Genomic DNA, 24,704 nt, shown 5'->3' on the forward strand with positions numbered 1-24,704 from the left:
CATAAGAGTAAGAAGTACTCAGATCTTGTACGTAAGTAAAAGCAGTAATACCACTGTGTAGAAATAGTGTTACAAGTAAAAGTCATGCATTCAAGTTTTTTACTGAAAGGGATAAAATGCCCCGCCCAACCGCGCCCTCTGCCTGTATTTCCTTTTTTTTAAAATTATTTTTCTGTGCTCTGGACCTAAACGCTGGTTTCTGGTATCTTAGGAATGAGGCTCAACTAGAAAATATGTTTCTGGTGCATTTATGAACAGCTCTGACAAATCCTACTCATTCTACCTTTACGTAAAAGTACAAATATACTTGGAAGTACCAAAAGTACTCCTCGTGCAGAATGGCCTTTTTCAGAATAATGTATAGTGTATTATTTAATTAGAATTATTTATGCATTAATGCATACATCACTTCAATGTGGCTGGTAACTAAATTTTTTCTCCCCTCCTATCATATTAATCATCTTGCTAACCCCTCATATTTAACTAGTGACCCACTGGAGTGGTCTCAGCCCCACAGGTTGAGAAACACTTGTCCTTTCTCCTGTCACAGCATGCAGTGTGTTTCCCTCATGCTCCAGGATTTCCTCTTGTTGGTCTGCTGACTTGCGTGTGTATTACAGCAGCCTCTGGCTCTGCTGCAGGCACAAATAAGTGAAGAGGTCGGTGATGTGGTGATGCCGGCGCAGCCTGCCCGCTGCCCGCTGCAGGCTGCTGAGTGTGCGTGTGTTGTGTTGCTGTAGCAGTAACAGTGAAAGGAGAGGAGATGTGAATGTAATGTTAGCTGCAGGACAATTATACCTTTTTTTTTTTTACACCTGTATTTTCCCACACCTGCCACAACAATGAGCTACTCTGTGCTGATAGTGAGTGTAGGCTGAAAATGGATCCCTCCTGGTCTTTTACATCACAAAACATCTTGCTATATGGTTTCATGGTAAGGAACCTGCAATAGATGCACATCAGACCGGGGACTCCCAGTTAGAGATTATTTTGTCTTAAGGAATCCCCTCTGAGTATTTTTATTATTATGTTTAGGTTTGAAGACTTAATAGTCAATCATAATCAAACAAGGATCACTATAATTTATGATCAATCAAACTGGCAACCTTATGCCTTCCCTTGTTGTTCCACTATTCTTTGTTGAGGACCCCTGGTGAATGAAAACTAACCGCTATATCTGGCATTTTTTATGTTTCAGTCGAATACTTGTGTATTATGGAAGTGTATTGCTGCCACGCCAGAAAAGGAAAAATGGATCAGTATCATGCTATAACATGAAAAGTTAATTGTTATAAGATATTTTTCACATTATAGCAAGATACTTTCATGTTATTACAACACACAAACTTATAACAAGAAACATTCTTGTTAAAGTAATATTTATCTTGTTACAACAAAGTTTTATGTTGGATATCCTGATATAACATAAAAGCTTTCAGTTAGAATGCGATAACATTCTTGGAGCAATAAACTTTTTGTTTTAACAATTTACTTTTATCTTGATATAACATGAAACATTTCATGTTGTAATGTGATAACTTATGGATATAACATAAAATATTTCAGATCATAACTAATAGTTATAACGTGACCTTATAAAATGTAAGTTATCGCATTAGAACGAGAAACGTGTCAAGTTATAACGAGAGTTTCTCGTTATAACATGAAAGGTTTGCACATTGTAATAATGTGAAGATATGTTGTTATAACATGAAGAACATCTTGTTTTAACAAACTTTTCATGCTAAAACAGAATGCGGATGTTTTTCTTGTTCTAGTGTTGCAGCAATATGTTGCTGTAGTATCTATCCAACTTAAAGCATTCATTTAACAATTCTTGACTTGTCCATGTTCAGTGGTATATTCTGATCTTCACTTTAGTTATAAATCTAATGTGATATGAGTCTAGATTAAGGCAAAATAAAACAACCCACACAGGTAGTTAAGTTATTGTAAAATTATATTAACAAGCAATCTTTCCTCAATTTGAAATAAAAAAATATCAGCAAATAAAGGCAACATAGGACAGATGTGTATAATGCGTAATGTTCACAGGAAAAAAAAAAAGAAACAAAAAAATTTTCATCACATTTACAAGACTGCCGCTAAGTTTATAATGATGCCTACTAGAATCGGTTTAGAAAGCTTTGACTAACTCTGAATAACTGGGGCAATATATGTAGTCAAAGATTGTATCAAAATATAAAAAAATGTGTGGGTGGGCAAGAGAGGGGGAGGGCAGGGGCCAAGGGGACGACCAATGATACAGGAGGGGGAAGTATGAACAACCAATAATGTATGAGAGAGAGAGAGAGAGAGAGAGAGAGATTAAAATGGGCAGCTCATTCATAGCCGTTTCATCATAATTCAACCAAACTTGGAAATAACACAGAAGGCTACGACGATGAAGAGCACAGAGTGTTAAGCACAGACAGGTAAAGAGATATACACCACATCTTAAAGCAGGTGTCCACATAGAGAAGAGCAGCACTAGGTAGTATGTTGTACACAGATTCTCAGCATTCATGCACTCACTTCTTATGCCGAAGTCTGGCTTCCCTCGACAGAACGCAAACAGCAACCCAGCCGTTTAGGTTAAAACAGCGAAGAGTGCCGGATCGCGTCGTTGTCAACAATAAGAGACTGAAATTGATCAAAACGGGATCAATCCGACATTGTAAGAACCATCTGAGCACTTACATACCGTGAAAGGTCGGCACAAAAAATAAAAGCCGCTCTTTCAAGTCTTTCCCCCTTTATGAACCTCTTTAAATAGAAGGGTGGGCATCGGGAAGAATAGTACGTTATTCAGAAAGGTGGCCACAGAGTAAAAGGCAAAATCTGAGTCCTATGTCAACTGACTTTTGTGACACAGTATGCATGGCGATAAGTAAAATGACAAGACAAAGACTTTCCAAGCTCACAATGCATATACACACTCTCCAGTGTTTTAAGTGACAAAAGCGGAGACATTTCCTGCACATCTTGCACCACAAAGCAATAATTAAAAAGTACAAGAGGTAAACTTCAACCATTTTTTTTCTCTTCGCTCTAGGGTTCAGAGGGAGGGACTGAGGGGGCTCTGCAAAGAACATAAAACGTGTCATGTATGCATTTTCAGTAGCTGGTTTTGTCACACTTGGGGTTGTGATAAATGGAAAAATTGTCCTTCATTTTTGAGCAAGGAGCAGTAGTCGCCAGCCATCTTGAAAATTTCTCCGATCAGCATTCTGGCGTTAGTGTGGAACCAAAATGGCGCCTGTCCCTGATTCGGTGCTGATGTGTTTGGCCGTGTCCTATAGTGAGTTCAGATCCTCGGAATGATGGCAAATTATGTCGGGTGGGGTGGAGGAGAGGGTCACACGCTCATCGTCATGGTTGGAGAGTACTGTGGAGGCACAGAAAAGAGGATTAAAACACACCTGTGACCTACCAGGAGTGTTGTAATACACAAGCTCAGTTTAAAGACGACATTTTTAAGGACTCTCTCGTCTTTACTTGACCTTGTCTTGGACAAATAATAATTAGGATTTTATGTCAAGACTGGTTGAGACCACAACTGCAGAGATGAAAGGGTATGAAAATTTCACATCTCGAGTTATCAGTATTATTGTAGTATTGTTAAAATGTGGTGAAAACGTTCACTAATACACGCATTAAAAACATTTTGCCAAATGATATATTGAAAATCTCTCAATGATTTGAAATGGCATCATGTCCTTTGTGATGTCAGTGTTTGCACAGATGCAAAACAAACCCATCATCGCTAGCTTTGGTTGATGCTGAGCAATATTTACTGTGACTTTCAAAGTGTGGTTATCAAACATGGCAGGAATGATAATTCAAATTTGAAAAAGTAATTAATCATTTGGAATTTTATTGCGGTTTATGGTGAAACCAATTTTTGTTTCAGCCCTACTGCAGAGATATCACTGAACTGCCTGTGGATTGTCTGATTTATTTAACATCATTACTGAGACTGGATGTAAAACTTCCTGCTTCTAGTTTGACATGTTTGTTATGTTACTGCTGTCACAGCAACCCGCCTGCCTTCACACACATTCAAAGAAAATGGGAGACAGGAGAGGAAGCTGTGGCCATCTGGAGATGTCACCCAAATCTTCTATCATAAAATTTAGAGCTGCAATGATTAATCGATGAAACGATTATTAAATTGATCTCCATCTATTTTTTTTTATTAAAAAAAAGTTCAATTTCTCTGATTCCAGCATCTTAAATGTTTTACTCCTCCAAACTAAATATCTTTGTGTTGTGGACAAAACAAGACATTTGAGGATAGTAGCTTGCACTTATGGAAACACTGATCAATATTGTTCACCATTTTATGGACCAAACAACAAACTGATTACTGGAGAAAATGGTCAATAGACTGATTGATAATGAAGATAATCTTTACAGAAACAACTTAAAAATAAGTCCAAATGTGCTCCACAAGTTTGGATTTATTTTTCAACTTACAAGAAGAGAAAAAAAAACAACTAATTAACTGACAATGGCATTGATGGACAGTTTGTCTACCTAAACCACAAGAGTGTAAATTCTGTAATATAATGCTTATAAAGGCGACTGGGACCACATCAGACTTTCAGCACTTAGAAAGGAAACATAAAGAAAAGAAAAGTTAAGTGTAGGTGATGCTAACAAAGCTAGCTAGCTAAAATCTTGTTTTTGCTTGTGGTAAACAAGGCAGAGCACATACAGCTATAGAGCTAATTTATAAAGTAACATTACATCAATGTTAGCTAATGTCATCTCTAACATAAACGCTACAGGATGTGGTACCACTCCCTCATCCTCACTTGGGTGAGAGAGGTAGATATATGACAGCACTTGGTCTGGTCTCAGTCTCACTACAGTCTGGTCTTGGTCATGACTTTGTCTCGCTTTAGGTGGGCTTGACTACAACACTGCCGACAGAGTTGTCCTCGGTCAAACGCCCAGCTAGCTCTCCACACTGCTACTGTAGTCAATGATGCTAATATGCTGGGACTGTGGCTTCACTGTGTGGTCAACAGCGCTCTACCTCGGGCTTCATCAAAGCACTGTTACAGTCCAGCCTTGTTAGCTGAGGAGAGGAACTGGCATGACTTACGTTCTCGCTCTGAAAGGAGTGGAGGAAGTTTCCACTCAGCTCCCCATCATCCCTTGGGGTCCCAGGAGGATTGCTAATGCCACTTAAATTGTTTGGGGAATTCTGGAGACAAAGAGTGCAAAATGTTTTTTTCAAATGTGTAACATTTCACTAAAGTCAAGATTAAGCTCTGAGTGCAAAGACTGTCTGGATGATGACAACATTTACCTTGTTCATTCCATCCATATCACCAGAACCTAAAGAAACAAACAACATGAAAAACAATGTTTGGATTCTTAACAACATAACATAAGACATTTTTATGCAGTACCTCTACTTGAAATACAATATAGTGTATCTACTGAAGTACGTAAAATTTAACTAATTTAATAATAAAAAAAAAACATTTCTGTGTTGTTTAAGTGTGTTGTAGTGAATGGTGTTACCTAGTGACCCGTTCATGTGGTGTGGTTCCATCCCAGCCATGGCTCCCAGGGGGCCGTCAGAGCCGGGGCCCATAGGGAACTGGATGGGAAACAAGACGGCATGGACTCAGTAACCGCATCACAGCACAGTTAACACCCAAGTGAACATCCACAGTACCAACCAGGCTCAAAGTAAAAGTGACTATAAATAACCAGGAACTCCGTTACTATACAGTGCATTTAATTATTTCTGCTACTGTGAGCTTCAGTCACAGATTCCACTGAAAAACCCTTGTTCTGATCATTTCAACTTCAAGATGCTGAAACAGTAACCTATCAAATAACACACAAACAGAATGAGTATATCAAGTGCATTTGTTTCTATAAAAATCTTATCTGTACATTCCTGAGTGGATAAGAGCAACACAGGCAGAATGCTAATGTGTTTTATAATAAGGCCAGTATAATAGTCTCATGCATCCACGCTATTCATGGACAAGGAAATTAAATTTGTAAAATAAACTTTGAGAAGTACTTTAACAATTTAAAGTAGCAGGAGGTCTATGCGTGTGCCAATCCATCCGAACTGTGCTAAATCTTATACCCTATATCTAACTGTGACAAAAGGTGCAATCCCCCCCTCCATGATCCCTGAATTTCCACTGCAGGGACTATAGAGGGGGCAAGATTTAAATTAAGCTCCAGGGACATTATTTTGACCCCCCAAAAAAATCTGTGGTTTATTTTTTGTTCATTGCACTTTGACACATCAACATGGCGTTACAGAAGAAAGCATACGACAGATGACGTTGGCGTATGACGACGTCCAGGTATTTCACTTTATAATGCATCATCTTTGTTATTGTTGGCTGTATAGGCCATGTTACATGTAAAAAAAATGACATGCAAAAACATTTTTCATACACCAGTGGACAAATTTTCCTAATCTTCACTTGTCATTAGAACACAGTGAAAACAGGCTAAGTTCTGGGTTATTTGGGTGGACACGTGGCCTAAGATATAAGACTGGATCAAATAATGGAAGCAATATTTTGGCATAGGACATTATTAAGTAAAATTTCAGTCCAGGTTCAGTCACTTTATCGTGGAGTTGGCATCCAATCCATTTTTACTCATTTAGTTTGAAAATATAAAGATTGTTTGTAATGAATCGACAAAAGGATCGAAATCATCACTGCTGGTTAGGATGGTTGTTATTTGGTTGTTAGGGTGGTAGAAAGGTCAGGTGTTTATTTAATGGTACAAATTTTTCCAGAACAACCAGTACCTCAGCCACTTAATTGTTGTCCTTTGTTAATGACATTTTCAGTAAATAACCCCCATTACATTCTCAGGGCTGACCCTGATGTTTAGGTGTGTCGTTAAAACGGTTTGGTCAACACAGGACAACGCTATTATGGGTTGTGGGCTTTGTGCAAATGGAAAGTATTTAGGTAGTAAGTGAGGTAGAAAAATAATTGTCCTTCTACTTCACTTACTAATCACAATAAAACACTTAGAATGAAAAGAACTTACATTATTTCGGTTGCCAGGTCCAGTGTTGATCATGGTGTACAAATTGTCACCAGAGTTGTTTGAGTCTGAAAAAGGTGCAATCATACATATAATTGGTACGTGATATTGCATGAATAGCGTAATCATTAATAGCTTAGCTCAAGAGAGCACCAACCTGCAGGGCTGGGCATGATGGGAGTTCCTGGGGGTCCCCCACCTCCAGAAGCACCCTGCAAAGAGTAAGTCAAAAAATTCAAGATACAAACCTAGATGTAAAAACTGTCTATAAAAAGTGCTATTTTCTGGGGCTGAAATTGATTCAGTATGTGTAAGTTAAGACGCCAGGATGTGTTTGTGTTCTCACCCCGTATGCACCAGGAGAGGGTGATGAGTAAGGCATCTGAAACCAAAAACACAAACATTACAGACCAGAAATGGGTGAGTGCAAACCCTTTCTATACCTCAAAATGTCATCATTCATCATTTGATCATCCTAATCCCATTATGGCTGTCTGTCCAACTGTCTGTGGAAACCGTGACACATAATACTACAATTACATCCCAGACTAGAACCTTGGAACACATTAGACCTCGACAGCTCTGAGAGCAGATCTGACTGCAATCTGAACCAGCATTTTTCTGGGTGTGTGTGTGTGTGTGTGAGCGCTAGTACTCACAGAGTTGGCATTGTTGGGATTGGGCCATGGCCGACCAGTCCCAGGGCCCCTGGAGGGTAAGACCAATGGAAATGTTAGATAATGCATTAAGTTGGAAAGTCTTGTGAGAGAATATTTCTAAAAAAAAAAAAAAAAAAAAAAGGCTCACATGTTCACTCCTGGCATACCAGGACCCATGGTGTTGTGTGGAGGCCTCATTCCACCACCAAAGTTCTGAGAAGACAAAATCATAAAACTGTCTGTGAAAAGGGCCCAGTGTACAGTAAAAAAAAGAAAAATCATTAGGACCATCAAAATAGCTTTGGTTTGGAGCTTCTGATATAATATAATGGCAGTGGTGATATTATTCTATGTTAGTAGAATAGCCTACCTGAGGGCCGGGCCCCATGGGCCCCATGCCTCGAGGGCCGCTCATTCTCTGCATTGGCCCCAAGTTAGGATGGCCTGGATGGGGGAAAAAATAATTAATATGAGGAGAGAAGCCAGGTGATAATTTCTGCACTGCAGGTGTCATATATAGCTGAAGTGAATATACAGCACTGGGTCACACCTTGTGGTCGTGTAGGGTCCATGTTAGGCAGCATGGGATGAGGACCTGGTCCTCCACCTGGTGGCTACAGGGGACAGAACAAAATTTTAAGTATGTACTATGTATTTGGCATTACTTGTGCGTGTTTGTGTGTGTGCAGAGATTGTGTTAGACTTTCTTGTTGTTGATCATTTTGACGGACAGGGTCTTAAAATTCTGTTATAATGTATTTATGGCCGCCATTTTCAGTTTTCTTATGACAATCAGACATAATCTATTGAATAACATTTAATTTTCAAAAACTCAATCACACTTAGATTATGTATTTATAAGGGCATGGAGAGTAGGGGTGTGCCATAATGTACTGATATTGCAGTTGAGATATGATATGAGAGGTGATGATTATTTTTTACATGATTATTGTTATTTTGATTGAAAAACATTTTTTTAAGGCTGTAGAATCTGACTTGTAGGACATGACATCTCTGCCTCACAACGCTCATAAACTTGAAAGTTTTTTAACACTGAAACACTGAAAGTGACAGTAACATTGCAACAGGCTCCTCAGCAGAGGAGCTGGTTCCAAAAAAGGAGAGTGACTTCAGTAGTGTGGAGACTGTGTGGTTAGAGAAGATTATACACACAACAAACCATGCTAACATTACACAAAAAGTGCAAGAAGACTATAACAACAAAAGGAGTCAATATGACAAACTAATTTCACCACCTCGAGCAGAAACACCTCAAGCAACACACATACGAGGAGAGACAAAAAATCCTGCAAGAAGAGCTCAACAGCTAATGTGAGTTCTAAACCAGAAATATTTTTCAATATTTTGTTGTATTGTCAAGACTATTATCACAGAATACCCTAAAATATCCATAACAGCCACTTCTAATAGAGGGAAAAGATGAACAGAGACACTGACCGTGTGGTCACTTTTAATGTCAACAGTCGAGGTCTGCTGACAGCATGATGCACTGCCACTGGCTGATAAATGTAGTTTTAGCCATTTATATGTCCTTCATCCTCCACAATATCAATCTTTCTTTTTTTAACCTCGTTTATCAACCACCTCATGATAATTCAGCGCTGACAACTTTGCCACTTTCTCACAACTTTTCAGACCCTCTTAGTGACTTTATTTCTAAAAAGCAACTTGTGACAAATGTAACAATTTATTAAGAGCATCAGGGAAAAGACAAGAAATATATTATACTGTAATCCATTACTGTGCATGCTGCTCAAAGTAATGCAGCGCCGGAGCCTCTCTCCTACTCTACTCTTCAGGTCTCTGGATTATGATGTTCCTATAGCTTGTAAATCTGTACATAGTTCATTTGATTTTCACCCTCTGTTTGTGGAGTTGTCTTTTTTTTTTTACTTGAGTTTGTGACTACTTGGCTAAAGATTTCTCAATCTTATATATGTCCTAAAGTGGACTCTCCCTCGCTGAAACTGACACAACCAATCATTACAATACATCGCCCTCAGTGTTTAAATCTGTCAAAATGACAGATAGCCTTCAGATTTTTTCACCACTGTTCAGTCAATGACGAAAAATATTCAGTCAACGCGACCTCCGTGTGTGTGTGTGTGTGTGTGTGTGCTCCACCTGGTTGCCCATCCTGATGGGGGGACCTCTCGGGCCTCCAGCGAAGCGAGGCGACATGAAGGACTACAACATAGACAAGATTGCTGAATGAGATTTCAATAAAGACACAAATCTCTCAAATTGTGATATTCTAATTTCTTAATAGCATGTTTGTATGAATACTGAAAGCAGCATAAAGCACTGAGCTGAGACGAATGCCAAAGCATGAAGCATCAGCACTGAGAACCAGCGTTCCCAAATGACTGCAGACAGCAAAAACAGAGAAAAAGAGAGAAAAGAGGGAGAGGGAGAGTTACCTGACTGTGAGGTCCCATCATACTGTTAGGGGGAGGAGGCTGAGGGTGAGGAGAGCCCTGGGGACCAGGAGGACCCTGTGGCATCGCACAAAATAAAAGAGGCAAGGAGGAAGATAAAGAGGAGGGAGAGGGGAGGAGGATGAGACGAAGAGAGGAGGAGGGAGCAAGAAACAGAAGCGACAAAAGAAGAGGGGTAAGAGAGAGAAGCAGGGTTACTGCAGGGCAGAGGACAGTCGGAGTGCAAGAACCAAAGTGTGGCGCAAAAAATATAAAAATGTACAAAAATAAGATGCTCATTTTCATGTACTGAACACAGTAAGAGAGACAGACTGAGCAGAGAAGAGCAAGCAGATGACTTAGCCTTGAATGAAAGAAAAGAGACAGAGAGATGGAGAGGATGTGTGCTCTTTTGCCTGTCAGTCAAGACATTAAGAAGCCTGCTGCATGCAGCATGTTATCAGTGCTAATTTCCCTGAATTAACAGCGTCAATTAAGCTCTATGCAATTAGCTGTATAACAACACTAAACACCGGCACTGTGTCGCTAATGTTGCTGATCTGACAGAGAGTGAGGGGTCTAATTGAGCCTCCTCCAATGGATTCTGGTATGGAAAGTATGAGTGTGTGTGCGTTCACGTATCAATGTCAAAATGTCTTTCCTGATATTAACATGATCACATAATGAGTCACGCCTTTGTGGCTTCTAGTACATAATAAGCTGGTGGATTTAAAGCGAACAGTTTGGTCTAGTGAAGGCAGAGCAACATTGCGATTTTATGTCACCTCTTAGAGCCAGTTCCACACAGATGCCTGCCAAGAGTTTATCCTCATGAGCTATTGATTTACAGTAGGTGCTGCACCTTTCGATTTCTCCATTAGGGAAAATGGCCAGGCCACGCCTGCCTGTTTACAGCACTGGAGGGGCCCAGGCAGACAGAACGTCTATGACGTTTACTACAAGTTCACTGAGCAGAGTGAAGCAAAACAAAAGACAAAGGCAGTATAGACACCAATGTCGAGACCTCAGACGAACAGAATTCTGACAGATTTTTGCAAAGCCCAAGCCTGCTGAGGAGCAGTTATTGAAATGATCAGTCCATTAAATTTCCCACTATTTTGACAATTGATCATGAAGTGATTTAATAGTAAATGTGGGGGTGAGTTGATTTAAGAGTATTCCTGGTAATAGGCGGGATCAGTGTGGTCATTGGCTGACCTGGAAAAAGCCAGGGGGCATGGGTCCTCCTGGCATGCCCTCACCAGGGGGCATTCCTCCCATCACAGGACTGGGGGCTGCTGCTGCACTCTGAAGAAAAAAAAGAGACAAAACAGCAACATTACAACCTCTCAATGTGCTGCACATGACAAGTTGACTAACACAGACATGGAACTTTAACATACAGGTGAAATGTTATTGTTGGAAATGGGGATGCCCCAGTCAAATTTTTTTGGTCACCAGTCCAGATTTCCAATCGTCTATGAGCCATATCAGCCACAACAAGGACAATACCAACCAATCCTTTGTCTTGTTATTGCAGATAGTAATGGCAATGGCATGCAAAATAAAAATGATTTGAAGATCAAGGTAACACAGGATAAGTAATTGATGTACAAATCACGTTCGAGGTAAAGCGCTCCTTTTGGTTAGATAGAATGCAACAATGACAAAAACTCATCTGAGAATTGGCTCAAGGTTTTTATATCTTATTGTTTTTTGTGGTCAGTGACTAGAAAGTATTAATTGATTGCAATGATTGCATATTTTTACTTTACGATAGCAATCGGCAGCCAATCCATCTGGGCATGTCTAGTTGGAAATCTATTTCATCCCCTCATGACAGAGATTCTTGGCACAGCTGGCGACAGGAGGAACACATCTGAAGAATCGAACACAATGACGCAGGCTAAATCTGTGTTGGCTATCGATCTGAATGTGTGTAATGTGTCGGGGCTTCATGACCCTTGTCCAGACTTAATTAATTAAATTCCATTTAATTGCTGTTTAAACACCACTTAACCTATCCTTTACTCATCTAAAAAGAAAGAAACCAACATGCATTCTGTGAACCCACATCATTCGTGGGTCTTCAGTATGGAAGAGGTGTTACTGGGGTCCTCATTGAGGTTTCTGAGCCCTGCTGATCCAGTGGATCAGATAAGTATCAGTGGGATTCACTGAGTCAGTGTCTCCAAAGTGCTGCTGCACAGCGGGGGCTTGCTGGGCCGATTTCCTGCTCAAACCACAGCCCTAATTCACTAATGTGCCATTTGCTTCGGTCACACGCTCCTAATTGACTGAGTTTTTCTTCCCTGTAGCTGAAGCAATCTGAGCTGGGCTAATGTCCTCAGAGCTGTGGGGTTTAGCTTCCAAAGAACAACTACACAATGAGAGAAGCTCCTTCAGTCTCATCTGTTAATGCACAGCTCACTCACGTCATAAGTGTAGGAGATGTGCGCAAACAAGTAGGGATGGATGTACCAGAACCCACACTCACCCACACTCACACACAAACATGCTTCGTCTCTGTCCAGAGCTCAACAGACATCACTGGTCAATAGCCAACACACTCCCTGGTATCGACTGCACCTCCCCTAATTATATCTGCTCAGGCTGCCACTGCAGGGCCACTGTGAAATACCTCAGCAGGCAGAGAAGTGAGGCCACAGGGAGAAGTCACGTCTCATCAGGCCCCACCACCACAGGGACACGGGCACAGAGACACAGACAGCCTGGAAACTCTATTTCTTTACTAGGTGTCAAAGGATGGTGTAGGGGAAAAAAAATCAGCGAGCTGCAATAGTTAGAAATCTTCAAACATGGCTAACAACTGAGCTCTTTTTTAAAACATATTCCGCTAAAATGTGTAGGAGAAGAAGTTGCTCTACAGGCTGAACTTGCTCACCCATCTTTATCAGTAACTCTCCAGCACTCAATTCAAGTGGAAATGGTTGCTCTCAGAATTGGGTAAATCTGTGTAAAAATAACATTTTAACTAAGATTCAATGTCGAAAGATAGAAATGTCACACAACACATATACCGACTACTAAATTTACAGTGACTCACTCAAATTCAGCAGCCTGTTGAGCACCTACTTGAAGAAAATAGCTCACATACCCAGAAACCATAAAATGTGATCCCACTAAGGTGCGCACAGCATGTACATGCTCCGTGACCAGTCTGGTCTGTGATGCTTTCTTACCAAAGGCACAAGAAACGAGGGAAGAAGTTTTGTTCAGTGATTACAGCTTCTGAATAAAAAGTCTGTACATACACAAGGTTATAATAAAAGCATCCTGATGATGTGATGACGGGCAGATGCAACACTCACTTAAGGCCAAATAAAGCATTGCAAATTAAACTTCTGTGCATCACCCATTCTCAGACTCCACAGTAGATTTGTTGTATCGTCCAAGTATAAAGTGCAGCTTTGTGTAGGCTTCACCAATGCATCAGTTATGCTGTTCTCTACCTTATCCAATCTGCATATGCATTTATTCACAAGGATTCTTATCTCTGCCTGACATGAGTGAACATTCAGGCTGACAATCACATGACTAGCAACCTTGATTCACACAATAATGTCCTCATCATCATTGTAATACCGTTGACTGCTTTTTTTTTTTTTCAAAGTTTACAGACACACAGTAAGAGCCCTGAACATTGAGACCATGACATGAATCGAAGACATGAAATTTACACACAACTGACCTGAGATCGTAATTTATAGTATATTGCATCTATTGCTATAATCCATTAAATCATCTGGCCAACATATTTAAGGGCATTTTCACTGAATTACAAAAAAATGCCATAGCCTAAATCTTCCATCCTCTTCACAACAAATTATTACTAAATATGTATCTTTTTGGCATTTAATCTGGTGACAAAGTCAGCAGCATATTGGAGTATAAACTCAACAACTGCTGAAAATATAACCAAATCATCTACATACTTAAACACTACCTGTTTTGCAAGAATTGAACTGCCCAGACAAGTCATCCACATGCAAATTAAAGAAGAATGAAGTAAAGATCCCATCAGTCAGACTAAGGAGTCATCCATCTACCCTGCCTGGCCTGACTGGTATAACAACACAAAGAATTCTGGGTAACTATTTAAGCCCCTTTCAGACATAGGTCTCAGTAAAATACTATGATAACGTTTCAGGCTCTGCAAGTGTTTTCCACCATTCTCACACGCAGCTGCATTCGGAAACATTTGAGTTTTGCAACTTTTCTCGCAAGCCATGGCAATGCAGGAAGAGATGGGACAAGGGACAGTCCAGTGGAGGGCAATAACGCAACACTTATGAATGCCAACCACCATAAAAAAAATATAGAAGAAGATGGGGCAAGGCCAGATGAACATGTACATGGCAGAACGGCTGACCAGCCACAAGTCTGTGAGAGAAGTAATGTTTCTGCATGGCCTACTTGAATCAGAAGCATTAAAAGGAGCATTAAGTGTCTCGCCATAACTCCAATTGTTGTCAGAGTCTTGTGATTGGTTTGCTCGCTCCATGCTTTCACATGGACATGGCTGTAACGCTTTACATGCTTGTCCTTGCAATGTTACTGCTTTCAGTCACAACACAGCCATACTGGCATTTTCTGTTTTTGAACTGAATTTCCAAGTATTTTAATTATTAAAGCAGAGACAATATGAAGTGAAACGGAGCATTTTATGAATACCAAACCCCTCATGCCACACTGACATTTTCTCAGATCTGTTACCAGGTCTTGAGGTGGGAAATTGGAGGTACAGATTCCCATGAATATCAAACCCCACTCCCATTCACACATGACCCCATGCAGGAAATGTTCCAGAAAATTTCAGGGATGGACTGAATGCATGAAAGGGACTTTAGATGCTTCCCCTAATATTTATTTTATAAAAAGAAAATTCATGACTGATTCAATCAAATGCATGAGAAGCATCTTAGAAGCACATTGACACGGTGGTATTATGACCAGAATAAAGATTTCTTCAACATTACTGATATATATGGTGTACTTTATTTGTGCCATGTCAAATTAAGTAGGCTACCATTTATGAAGATAACTAATTCTGAGTTGTTCTTTAAAACACTTTGGAAAGGATAATACCTTGAAGTACAGCCTCATTGTTATCACTACTATTTTACTTTTTTTATACAATTATATACTTCTTCAAGCCTTATGGTTTATGACAGGAACTAAAAGCACTGAGATCATAGAGAAAGAGACAATACTCAGAAGACAGTTCATGGTATTGAAGAAGTAGAGGAGAAGCAAGTTTTTAATGAGCATATTTAGATGTAAGTATTTTGATCAGTTCCCTTTACCTTAGTAGTCTAGCATTTTAGTGCTTCAGATGCTTCAACAAACCTCCCTTATTCTGCACTCTAGAAAGTCAACATGAACAAAAACTTTTTGCTATGCACCCTGTTGAATGTAGTATAAAGCTTCTGCCATGGCCCAAGAATTTCATGAGTCACTTGCATTATACGGTAAAGGGGTTATTCATAGTCCTGACCTCTTGAATATTCATGGTAACTAGTATTTTGCAACTTCTTGGCAAGCACACCCTCCTAAAGTGATCTCATTTCTTATAACGAAGCAGAGAGTTTATTTAGATCTAGCTTCTGTAAGTTTTAATATTCAAATAGCAGCTTGTACCTAACTTTACCAGCTCCACAACGCATTAAGGCCTGTCACAAAGCCACATTTATATACGCAGACGGGTGGACAGATGGACAGAAAACAACTATCAGAACATCAGTGTGTATAAACTGTGCGGGAATACTTTAATGACCAACACCAGCAATACAACCATCATATTTTATCACCTTAGCTCCTTCTACCCTTTAGACTACGCAGCATGACTGTAACAACCTACATGATCAATTATCGATAACAGATATGAAACTTTATTGTCATGATAAATTTTTCAGCTGTATCACCCAGGCCTTGTAGCATATGTAGGACCTCATATGCTAATCTGTTTGCCTGGGATGTTTGATAATTTAATTTTTTACTAAGGCTAGATGACTTAAATCCTAAAAAAAAAACACCCTCTTTTGCTCAGATAGCTTTTTTGGTTGGAACTCAATACCTGATCACCTGAAATTTCCTATAGACATCACCACTTTAAAGACAGCTACCAAATCTTGGTTAAATCTGCAACAAACGTACTTAGTTTTTATAATAAATTTCTCAAATAAACTATAGAAAATAAATAAGTCTTAAGTGTTTATATTGTAACCATCAGTAGAAAAATCAGGTAAGCACTTAAATTTTATAGCCATGGCAAAAACTCAGTGGTCTGTATTAAGCTTCCCGTAATAGGGCTCTACAAAAGCATATGTATCGGATGCACAGACACTGCAATGAAGCTGTGGCCGAGGCTTCACTTCTATGTTTTTAATAAGTCATGTTATTGTCCTCATTGACGATATTAATTAAAGCTTGATAGAATTTTAATTGTTTCTCTGGGTGTGACAAATATTTTTGTCAACATCAGCATTAAATTCTTCAACCCTGGTAAAGTAAGTGTTGTATTTTAAACTAAAGATATGAGGGCATTCTGGAGAAAAAAAGGTTATTCTGCTAATTATAAGCAAGATAAAGATTGATCAACAGTTTATGGCTCATTTCAGATAATACAACCACATCATCCGGCCCTTCAGAGTGAAATAGCCAAGGCAATTTGTTTTGTTCTCTTGTAAAGAAATAATAAAATAAAACAAAGCTGTATTTAAGGCACCGACTACAAAGTCATAAAGCAATGTCAACAATCTACACAGCTCTGTAGAAGTCAGAGACTGTTTGCTAGACCGAAAAGCAACGTGCATGGCGGCTTCCCAGGCATGTTGTGTTAGATCTTTATCATGTCCCACTAAAGCCCACAGCTGTGCTTGCTGGACTGTCCCAAACAGCCTGATGCTGCTTTTTAGCCTAAACGAACCTTGTCTCGCCACAGATTCTCTGGTACAGGAAAGGGGCAGATGTCTCAGCCCTGCCCCGGGCTATGAGGCTCTTGTCTGGGGCCTTCCTTACAACTCCCCAGGGGAGCTCCTTTAAGACAGACTAACCTCCCCCTCTGCACCCACCATGATTCAGCGTGTATGTGTGTACTTAAGAGCACATGAGCGATCCTGGCCAAGCAAATTTTCCCTGAATTCTTCTTGAATCACTGAAGGAGGTTAAAAAAGGCCAGAGTGACGGCGGATGTGCTTGTGCTCTTACAAAAACAAAGAGAGAGGGGAGTGGGGGACACAAGGGGGAGGGAACAGAAGGAAAAAGAGAGGAGAGTGAGGATGACCAAGAGGTTGACTGGGGTAAAAGCAAAGGTACACACAGAGAGTGAGAGACGAACAGTTTCTGTTTGAGTTTTTTAAGAACAAAAGCAAAAATTCTCTGATTCCAGCAGCTTAAGTGTGAATATTTTCTGGTTTCTTTTCTCATTTATGGCAGTAAACTCAAAATTTTTGAATTTTTTTTCACCATTTCCTGATATTTTTTTTAGACCAAATGACTAATCGATTTACCCAGAGAGTGATGGGCAGATTAATCAACAATGAAAACCGTTGGAGTGTATTGTATTGGAAAAATTGTTAGTTGCAGACCTACTCAACATTAAAAGGAACAAAAATGCATATTTTTTTCTCTTACCTGCAGTGCTATTTATCCATCTAGATATTTTTTGGTGAAAGCTGTTGAGTTTTGGAGATATCAGCTGTAGAGATGTCTGCCTTATTTCAAACATAATGGGACTAAAGGGAGTTCTGCTTGTGGTGCTCAAAGTGCCAACAAATATGTCTGAGAAACTCCAGAAATTGTGGACTGGTTGTGAAAAATAATCCACAGATGTTGTTGAGAGCAGTTTTATGTTGGAGCTACTTTTTCTGTAGTAGAATCTACTGGAACTATTTAAGAATCTACCAGAACAACTTCATTTCTAATACAGACAAAATAGTATCTACACGAAACTTGTCGCAACAAGATTGATTATCTTGAGTAACTGGGGCATGATTTTTGGAGAGAGACATTTCTGTTGAGATTCCAATTTTTTTTTTCTTTTTAATGCTTTCAGTACCACGACCTGAGTGCCATTTGGTGTCCTTATATTGCAGATAAGGCAGACATCTCTATGACAGATATCTCAAAAAATCTGCAACTCCCACCAAAAAATCTAAATGGATAAACAGCACTATAGGCCAGGGGAATGATGTGTATTTTTTATTTTGTTGGGTGAACTGTCCCTTTAATGTCTCTTTCCACAAACCATGACCTGGTTACTTAAGATAATCCACAGACCCTGTTGTTAGCAGTTTCATATGGAAACTACTTCCTCCCTAATAGAAGGAAAGTAGTTCTGGTAGATCCTACTACAGACATTAAACTGCTCAAAACAAGGTCTGTGTGTTATCTAGTGTGTGTTTCTTTGGCCCTTTGTGCACCACAAGCAGAGTGTGATCCAGTCCCATTTTATTTGAGAGAAAGCAGAAATCTCTGCAGCCAATATCTGCAGAACTCAACAACTCACCCCAAAATAATCTAGATGGATAAATGGAATTACAGGGAATAGGAAAATATGCCATTTCTTTTTTATTTTGGAGTGAACTGTTCCTTTAAAAGGGGATAAAGGAGAAGATGTGATGTGGGGGTGTTGGGCTGCAGCACAGACCACCCAACTGCCGTCTCCTGACCTAGCGGGCTCTTAACAGCCTCACTTCTTCCACTGGAACCAGCGCTCAAAAGAAACCAGCCCCTATGTTTAGCTTGTAAATGTTTAACCATCAATCAACATCATAAAACCGACTCTGGATCCTGACTGGATGCTCCCTCTCTCTACTTCCAGCAGGTCCCTTCCACTTCTCATCTCACTCCTCTCCCCACCCCCTCCTCTTTTTATTCCCTCAGCTCCTCCTCAGTGGTGGTGCTGGATGCTGGGCATATGCCACAGTGCCACTCCCCTTTCCTTTTTTCCAATCTGCCCCTCAGCACCGTGACAGCCATCAATCAGCCGCTGACGCCATGGCGACGGGGCCCCTAGGGAAGCGTTCATCAGGCCCGCCGGGGGCTTTACGAGCGCTGCCGGCTAACAGAGCAGCACTCACCTCCCCCACACCTAGACAAAGGCGAGGAGGGTCCAAGGACTAGTACTGTCCACATACACACACACATATACATACAGACACACTCGTCTGACCCCCAACATCCACAAGCGAACACGCGAAGAACCAACATCAGAGCGATGGGCAACCACAAGATGTCGGGGAGAGCCTGCCACACAGAAACTCTCAAAGCTCCCACAGCCCAGACTGACGTTTCACTGGTCCCTCATTTGCTTAATGTTTTCCATGTTATGAAAATGGTCTCAGTCAAACCAGCTGCAGTCTAACAGCTTATTTTGTGCTGTTGAACCTTTCAAAACTGGTCTGAGGAGGTTTTACCATTATAATACAAGGGAAAACTGCTAAATTAGGAAAATGGAGTTTGATTACAACAGAGAATTTCAAGAATACAGTGTGGTGCAATGACTAAATGATTAGGTGTCAACTATTAAATTAGTCAGCACATATTTTGATCATCACTAAATTGGCTTAAGTTTGTTTTTTTTTAAGAAAAAAGTATAAATTCTCTGAATCTAGCTTCCAGCTAAATGGGAATATTTTCTAGTTTCTTTAGTCCTCTATGACAGTATATTTTTGTGCAGTGGACTAAACAAGGCATTAGGCCCCGAGAAACAGTGATCAATTTCTGCCATTTTATGACCAAACAATTAATTGATTAATCAAGAAAATAATCAACAGATTAATCGTTAATGGAAAAAAACAGTTACAGCCCTTGTGTCCTTCTGCTGCTACACAAAAACACATCCTATCAAAATAAGCAATCAAAGATATTACATTCAAATACTATAAAGCCAGTTGAATAAAGGTTGGGTTCAATCAAAATGCACTCCTCTTTTGTCTGTTATGAGTTGGAATAAAAAGGAATGTGGTTATTGAAAGGGCAGAGCTACGCTGTAGCCTCTCCCCTGGCTCCCAGGTCACCTGCCAGATCAGGAGGCCTGTTACCCTGACAACCCTATCTGCCAAGAGCAGGACCAACATCTCCGTTTTAACCCCATCTTGTCTGATACGTCACCTGTCCGCCTACAAACCGGGATATGTATGCATCAGTCATCCTGAGCAGACTCCTTAACCTCTAACGTCTCTCCTTGGCTGTGCTGATACAGTCAAACCTGAAGAAGCGTCTTTATTTTATTTACATCAGCTGCACAATGCACCTCATCTTTTCAGATGAGGCTCGAGAATCACAAGGAGTGGAACGGCAGAAGCCACTGACAAGCAGTTCGCACTTTCTTTGATCCTCAGGAGGATCTTTTTGATGTTCCTTTTGAATGCTGACTCAAAGCAGGAAACAATACAGCACATGAAAAAAGGGAAAATACTGTCTCAAAAACGGCATAATTATCAGGATGCAAAACAGCCATACCATGCAAATATGGAAGTGCTATCATAAGAGGGTGCACTTGTTCTGAGCAACAAAGATTTTTGACCAGAGACAGCCTTTACAGCTCTTCAGTTTCAAATCCATCAGGATTATGTCAGCACAGGTAATATATTTCAGAAGGTACTTGAGCCACCACACACCAGGTCAGCTGGAGGTCTTTGTCAAAAATCAAGCTGTGTGTATAAAGCCTCAGGAAGTTGGACAGAACACACAGCAGGTTCTTTTTCATCTTCACGACGGAGGCAGGGAGCTTGAGCGTGGCGTGGATACGGGGAGAGCACTCGACAGGTCTGACTCAGGACATGCTGACATCAGCACCATTTTCCCAGAAGCCTATAAAGCTCGTTGTTGGGCGCATCATTCGACCCACCGACAGGGCAAGATGACCGATCGTAAATTCAAGAGGAGAAAAAATTACAATCCCAATTTGCATTAGGTAGTTGAATACAGCTACACAAAAAGACTTACATTTCTGCAACAATGTGCAAAATATACTAAAGAAAGCATTTAAAAAAAGCAGCAACCAGACAGATGTCATTTTAGGGTGAATCATCATAATTCTTGAAGCTAAAAAGAGAATCACAATAACTCGAAATACAGCAGCTGTATCACTCCTGAAGGGGAATGTGGGATTTTGTCAGGACTTGAGTGTTGACAAACAGAGATTATGAGGACTTTGCTCTGATAACTCCAACAAAAAAAAAATTCTGACTCATTGCACAACCCTGAGTTAGGGGCGCATTATTTACACCACTTCTTTGCCTTGATATACCAAAGTTGATGTCTTCTTTAGCAGAGGACAGAGCAATTTGTGCAACAGTTCCCATGTAAGCACTACTCACGTAATCATGGAAGGCTTTTGCTTCGCTGGAGTGGTCACATGTCTCTCTTCTCTCTGGTGCAGCGCAATACAAGTCCCAGAAAACACTGTGGACAAGACAGGTCATGAAGCAAACAAAACCACACAAACAACCCCTGGACATGTTTACAGGAAGATGAGAACATTGGCTCTTACCACCACCAGGAGTGTAGGAATCCAGGAGGTTCTCCAAGTGTTATGTTTTTCTCCCATCGGATCTAGGACATGAGGATTTCAATAATTATCCATGGCTGTCAATTAAATGTATATAAATATTGTTGATCCTATAGGAGCACAAGCAATGTATTTACACAAAAAAATGTGTTTAGATCAGGGCCCAATCAATACTGAATTTTGGAGTCCAATGCTGATACAGATATTAGGGAATAAAAAAATGTATAATTATATAAACGTCAATAGTCTTCATGCATCATATTATATACAGAATATATAATACATACAGACACATCAAATTTGGTTAATGCATAACAAAGATAGGTAATATTTTAGGGCAATTCATATTTTTAAACAATAAACAAAACGACATCAGGGCTCTGACACAGTAAACTTTCACTGTTATTTTTAATAATTATGAATAACTACATATCAAAAAAAAAAACACAAATAGAGGAAAAATATATATGTATACATTAAACCTGAATAAAGGAAGGTTTCAAAAATACACACACTGCTGCCTATCAAGCTAACAAATAAAACAATCTTCATGAGTTTAGTGCAGATACTTAGATACTTAAGTTTAGTATCAGACAATGCTGTGACCGGATAATATAGGGTCAATAATATCAGTTGACCATATTGGTCAGGCTCTAGTTTAAATATTGAAAAGAACATCATGGTATGGTCCAACTTTTTCTCCAAATTCTACATACCTCTGATAAAAAGGTCTGTGCAGACTTCTGTGCTCCTATGTGTAACAAATACTCATAGACATACAGAGCCAACCTGTGTGGGAGGGGAAAAAAAACATTAATTTAGGTTTAATTTAACAAAGTGACATGAAATAAACATGAAACAGCAGGTTAAATCTTCCTCAACGGGCACACATAGTGACTAGAGTCGGGTACAGGCCCTCTGAACAATGGCTGCCAATAGCCTATGCCAAAAAATTAAATGGGGTCTGTGTAACCAAGCCAAAACCTGGTGAAGATTCACCACAATGAGAAGGTGAAAAGAAAGTGGCCAAAGCAGGAGTATAATTTAACGTCGTGATGTGAAAAGCCCAGCAGCAGCAGCCTGCTGTGTGTGAGCTAGATACAGTATCCTGGTGGCACTGATGGGGCTGAGGGAAATAAAAACGGAGCCTATCCAGAGCGCAACAGAGAAAACAATGTACTGTGTGGCAAGGCGATGTTATTGTTTTCTCCTCTCCGTGCTCTCGACTGAATATCCGTAAAAATATGAGACAACCGCCGCTTAAAACACAACCAAACTGCTCTCGGTTTAAATGTAAAGAAACAGCAATAAGCCAAAGGCAGCAGAAACACGGCTCCAGGGAGGAATGGCGAGCAGACAAGGCGGTTCATTCAATTCCATTCTCGGTAGGAGGAAATCGCCTCTTGCTAGCCTGTCCAGCGAACAACAGAGAGCAAGAGGGAAAAACTTACGAGGCGAAAAACACACAATAATAAACGTTTCTGAGCTTACTTTTCTCGTGCCTGGCCGTCCGACGGCACCGGGGTGCCTTTGCCTTTGGGGAACATTGTTTTGTGTGGGAGGACGCCCGCCTTCTCTTTCTTTTTTTCGCTATTTCATCTGTCAGATCATCGCGGCCGCGACCCTCTCGCACTCCAACCGCACTCCCAGCTCAACCCGAAGACTCAACCGAGCATGGTCCGGGGGGAAGAGGCGGGGCCACGCCTGACTGATGCCGCCAGCAGCCAATCGGAGCTCGCCGTTTGCCTTAAGGTCTGCCTCGTCGTGCTTTCAGTTTGCTGTTTTCACGTTCATAGCTGCGATATCGATGTTATCAAGTTAATGAAGAAATGAATAGTTCCCCTGTAATTACTTGCTTGACTTGATTCTGACATCTTCAGCTTTCCAAAATAATATGTTACAATAAATTCAATTGATGTATGGGAAAGGAAAGTATCCATAAAGTAATAAATAATTATGATATAAAGTAATTATGATATAAGACTTATATAATCTCAAAATGGTGCCCTGGAAAAGTTTTCTACCAACTGATTTGAACTAAAAGCCAAAGTGTAGATATATTTTCTCATGACTCTTCACTTTAATTGTAAATTACCAATTCTTACCAATAGTATTACTTTTATGGGTTGTATTCAGTCAGTATTTTTGACTTGTCTGATAATCTGAGGCTCCATATCAAAAAAGCTTTACATTTCTGTATTTTATGGGGTTTGAAGTAGAGCCAGCCGATACAGGATTTTTCAAGCAGATAGCGATACTCAAATGGGGAAGTAAAAAAAACCCTCTGATTTTGATGTATCAACCACTATTCTTTATTTAGAATTTAATATACATATTATAGATTATAGATATATATCTACATTATGTTCTGTAAAAAAAAGAAAGTTTACATATCATACAACATATGTGTGCTGATACCAATATCGACTGATAAAGCTGTCATAGGCCAATATTGGGCCAATATTATCGTTTGGCTGATATATCAGTCGGGGTCAAGTTTTAAGTGTATTACTCAAGAGCGAGCAACTTATAGGATGAAAAATCAGTTTGTTTTTTTTTGTTGTTTTTTTGGAAAACACATTTCAATTAGCAAATACAAGAGCCCTAAAAATACACAGCAAATCAGTAAAAAGACTCGGGAACTCGGTTAAAGACTAGATAAGCTACGTGGGTCCCTTAATTGTTTTTTTCGCCTTTGACAGAAAATTTCAAATTGAAAACATTGAAATCAAGTTTAAAAAAAAACATCTTTTCATTATCTTACCTTGCCTTAATCCATACAATTTCTAGAATTTGTGTCTTTGTTTAATTTGAATAAGTGTAATAACAAGACACGTGAAAATGCATGTGAAAATATTTTTCGGACTTGATTGTATTGGTGCCTCTCGATACGCGGTCACTCGAGTTCCACCTTAAAAATGTGGACGTAAGTAGGCTACTACAGGGCATGGTCTCTCTCCCCCCTCTCTCTCTCTCCCTCCAGTGGTGAAACTCTTTAGTTAAAGCTCTAGTTGCGTG

General features: G+C 39.9%; 1 protein-coding gene across 2 annotated transcripts; it reads right to left on the bottom strand.

Moving 5' to 3' along the window:
• Nucleotides 1-1,942: 1,942 nt before the first annotated feature.
• ssbp3b (single stranded DNA binding protein 3b) lies at nucleotides 1,943-23,361 on the bottom strand. 2 transcript variants are annotated; one of them, XM_084722995.1, is made up of 18 exons: nucleotides 23,178-23,361; nucleotides 22,403-22,475; nucleotides 21,669-21,730; nucleotides 21,496-21,580; nucleotides 11,366-11,455; nucleotides 10,151-10,225; nucleotides 9,855-9,917; nucleotides 8,260-8,323; nucleotides 8,080-8,153; nucleotides 7,858-7,922; nucleotides 7,710-7,758; nucleotides 7,397-7,432; nucleotides 7,208-7,262; nucleotides 7,054-7,118; nucleotides 5,539-5,617; nucleotides 5,321-5,349; nucleotides 5,114-5,215; nucleotides 1,943-3,388 (listed from the first exon to the last, which is right to left on the bottom strand). In XM_084722995.1, the coding sequence occupies exons 1-18, from the start codon at nucleotides 23,231-23,233 to the stop codon at nucleotides 3,359-3,361; spliced, it is 1,152 nt and encodes a 383-aa protein (XP_084579121.1). In that variant the 5' UTR covers nucleotides 23,234-23,361; the 3' UTR covers nucleotides 1,943-3,358. The 2 variants fall into 2 exon arrangements, with proteins under 2 accessions (XP_084579121.1, XP_084579123.1); XM_084722997.1 differs by lacking the exon at nucleotides 10,151-10,225.
• Nucleotides 23,362-24,704: the final 1,343 nt, after the last annotated feature.

This window comes from Lutjanus erythropterus, chromosome 7 (genome assembly GCF_056507025.1).
Source record: "Lutjanus erythropterus isolate fLutEry1 chromosome 7, fLutEry1.hap2, whole genome shotgun sequence".
In the NCBI taxonomy this organism is placed as follows: domain Eukaryota; kingdom Metazoa; phylum Chordata; class Actinopteri; order Lutjaniformes; family Lutjanidae; genus Lutjanus; species Lutjanus erythropterus.

What these genes read in the sequence shown, in the direction of transcription:
- ssbp3b (XM_084722995.1), bottom strand. Translation starts at nt 23,233, where the DNA reads ATGTTCCCCAAAGGCAAAGGCACCCCGGTGCCGTCGGACGGCCAGGCA. An exon ending in CCTCTCCTGGTGCATACGGG is followed by an intron (nt 7,263 to 7,396) that starts GTGAGAACACAA and finishes TACTCTTTGCAG; the next exon opens with GGTGCTTCTGGAGGTGGGGG. An exon ending in CCACATGAACGGGTCACTAG is followed by an intron (nt 5,350 to 5,538) that starts GTAACACCATTC and finishes TTGTTTCTTTAG; the next exon opens with GTTCTGGTGATATGGATGGA.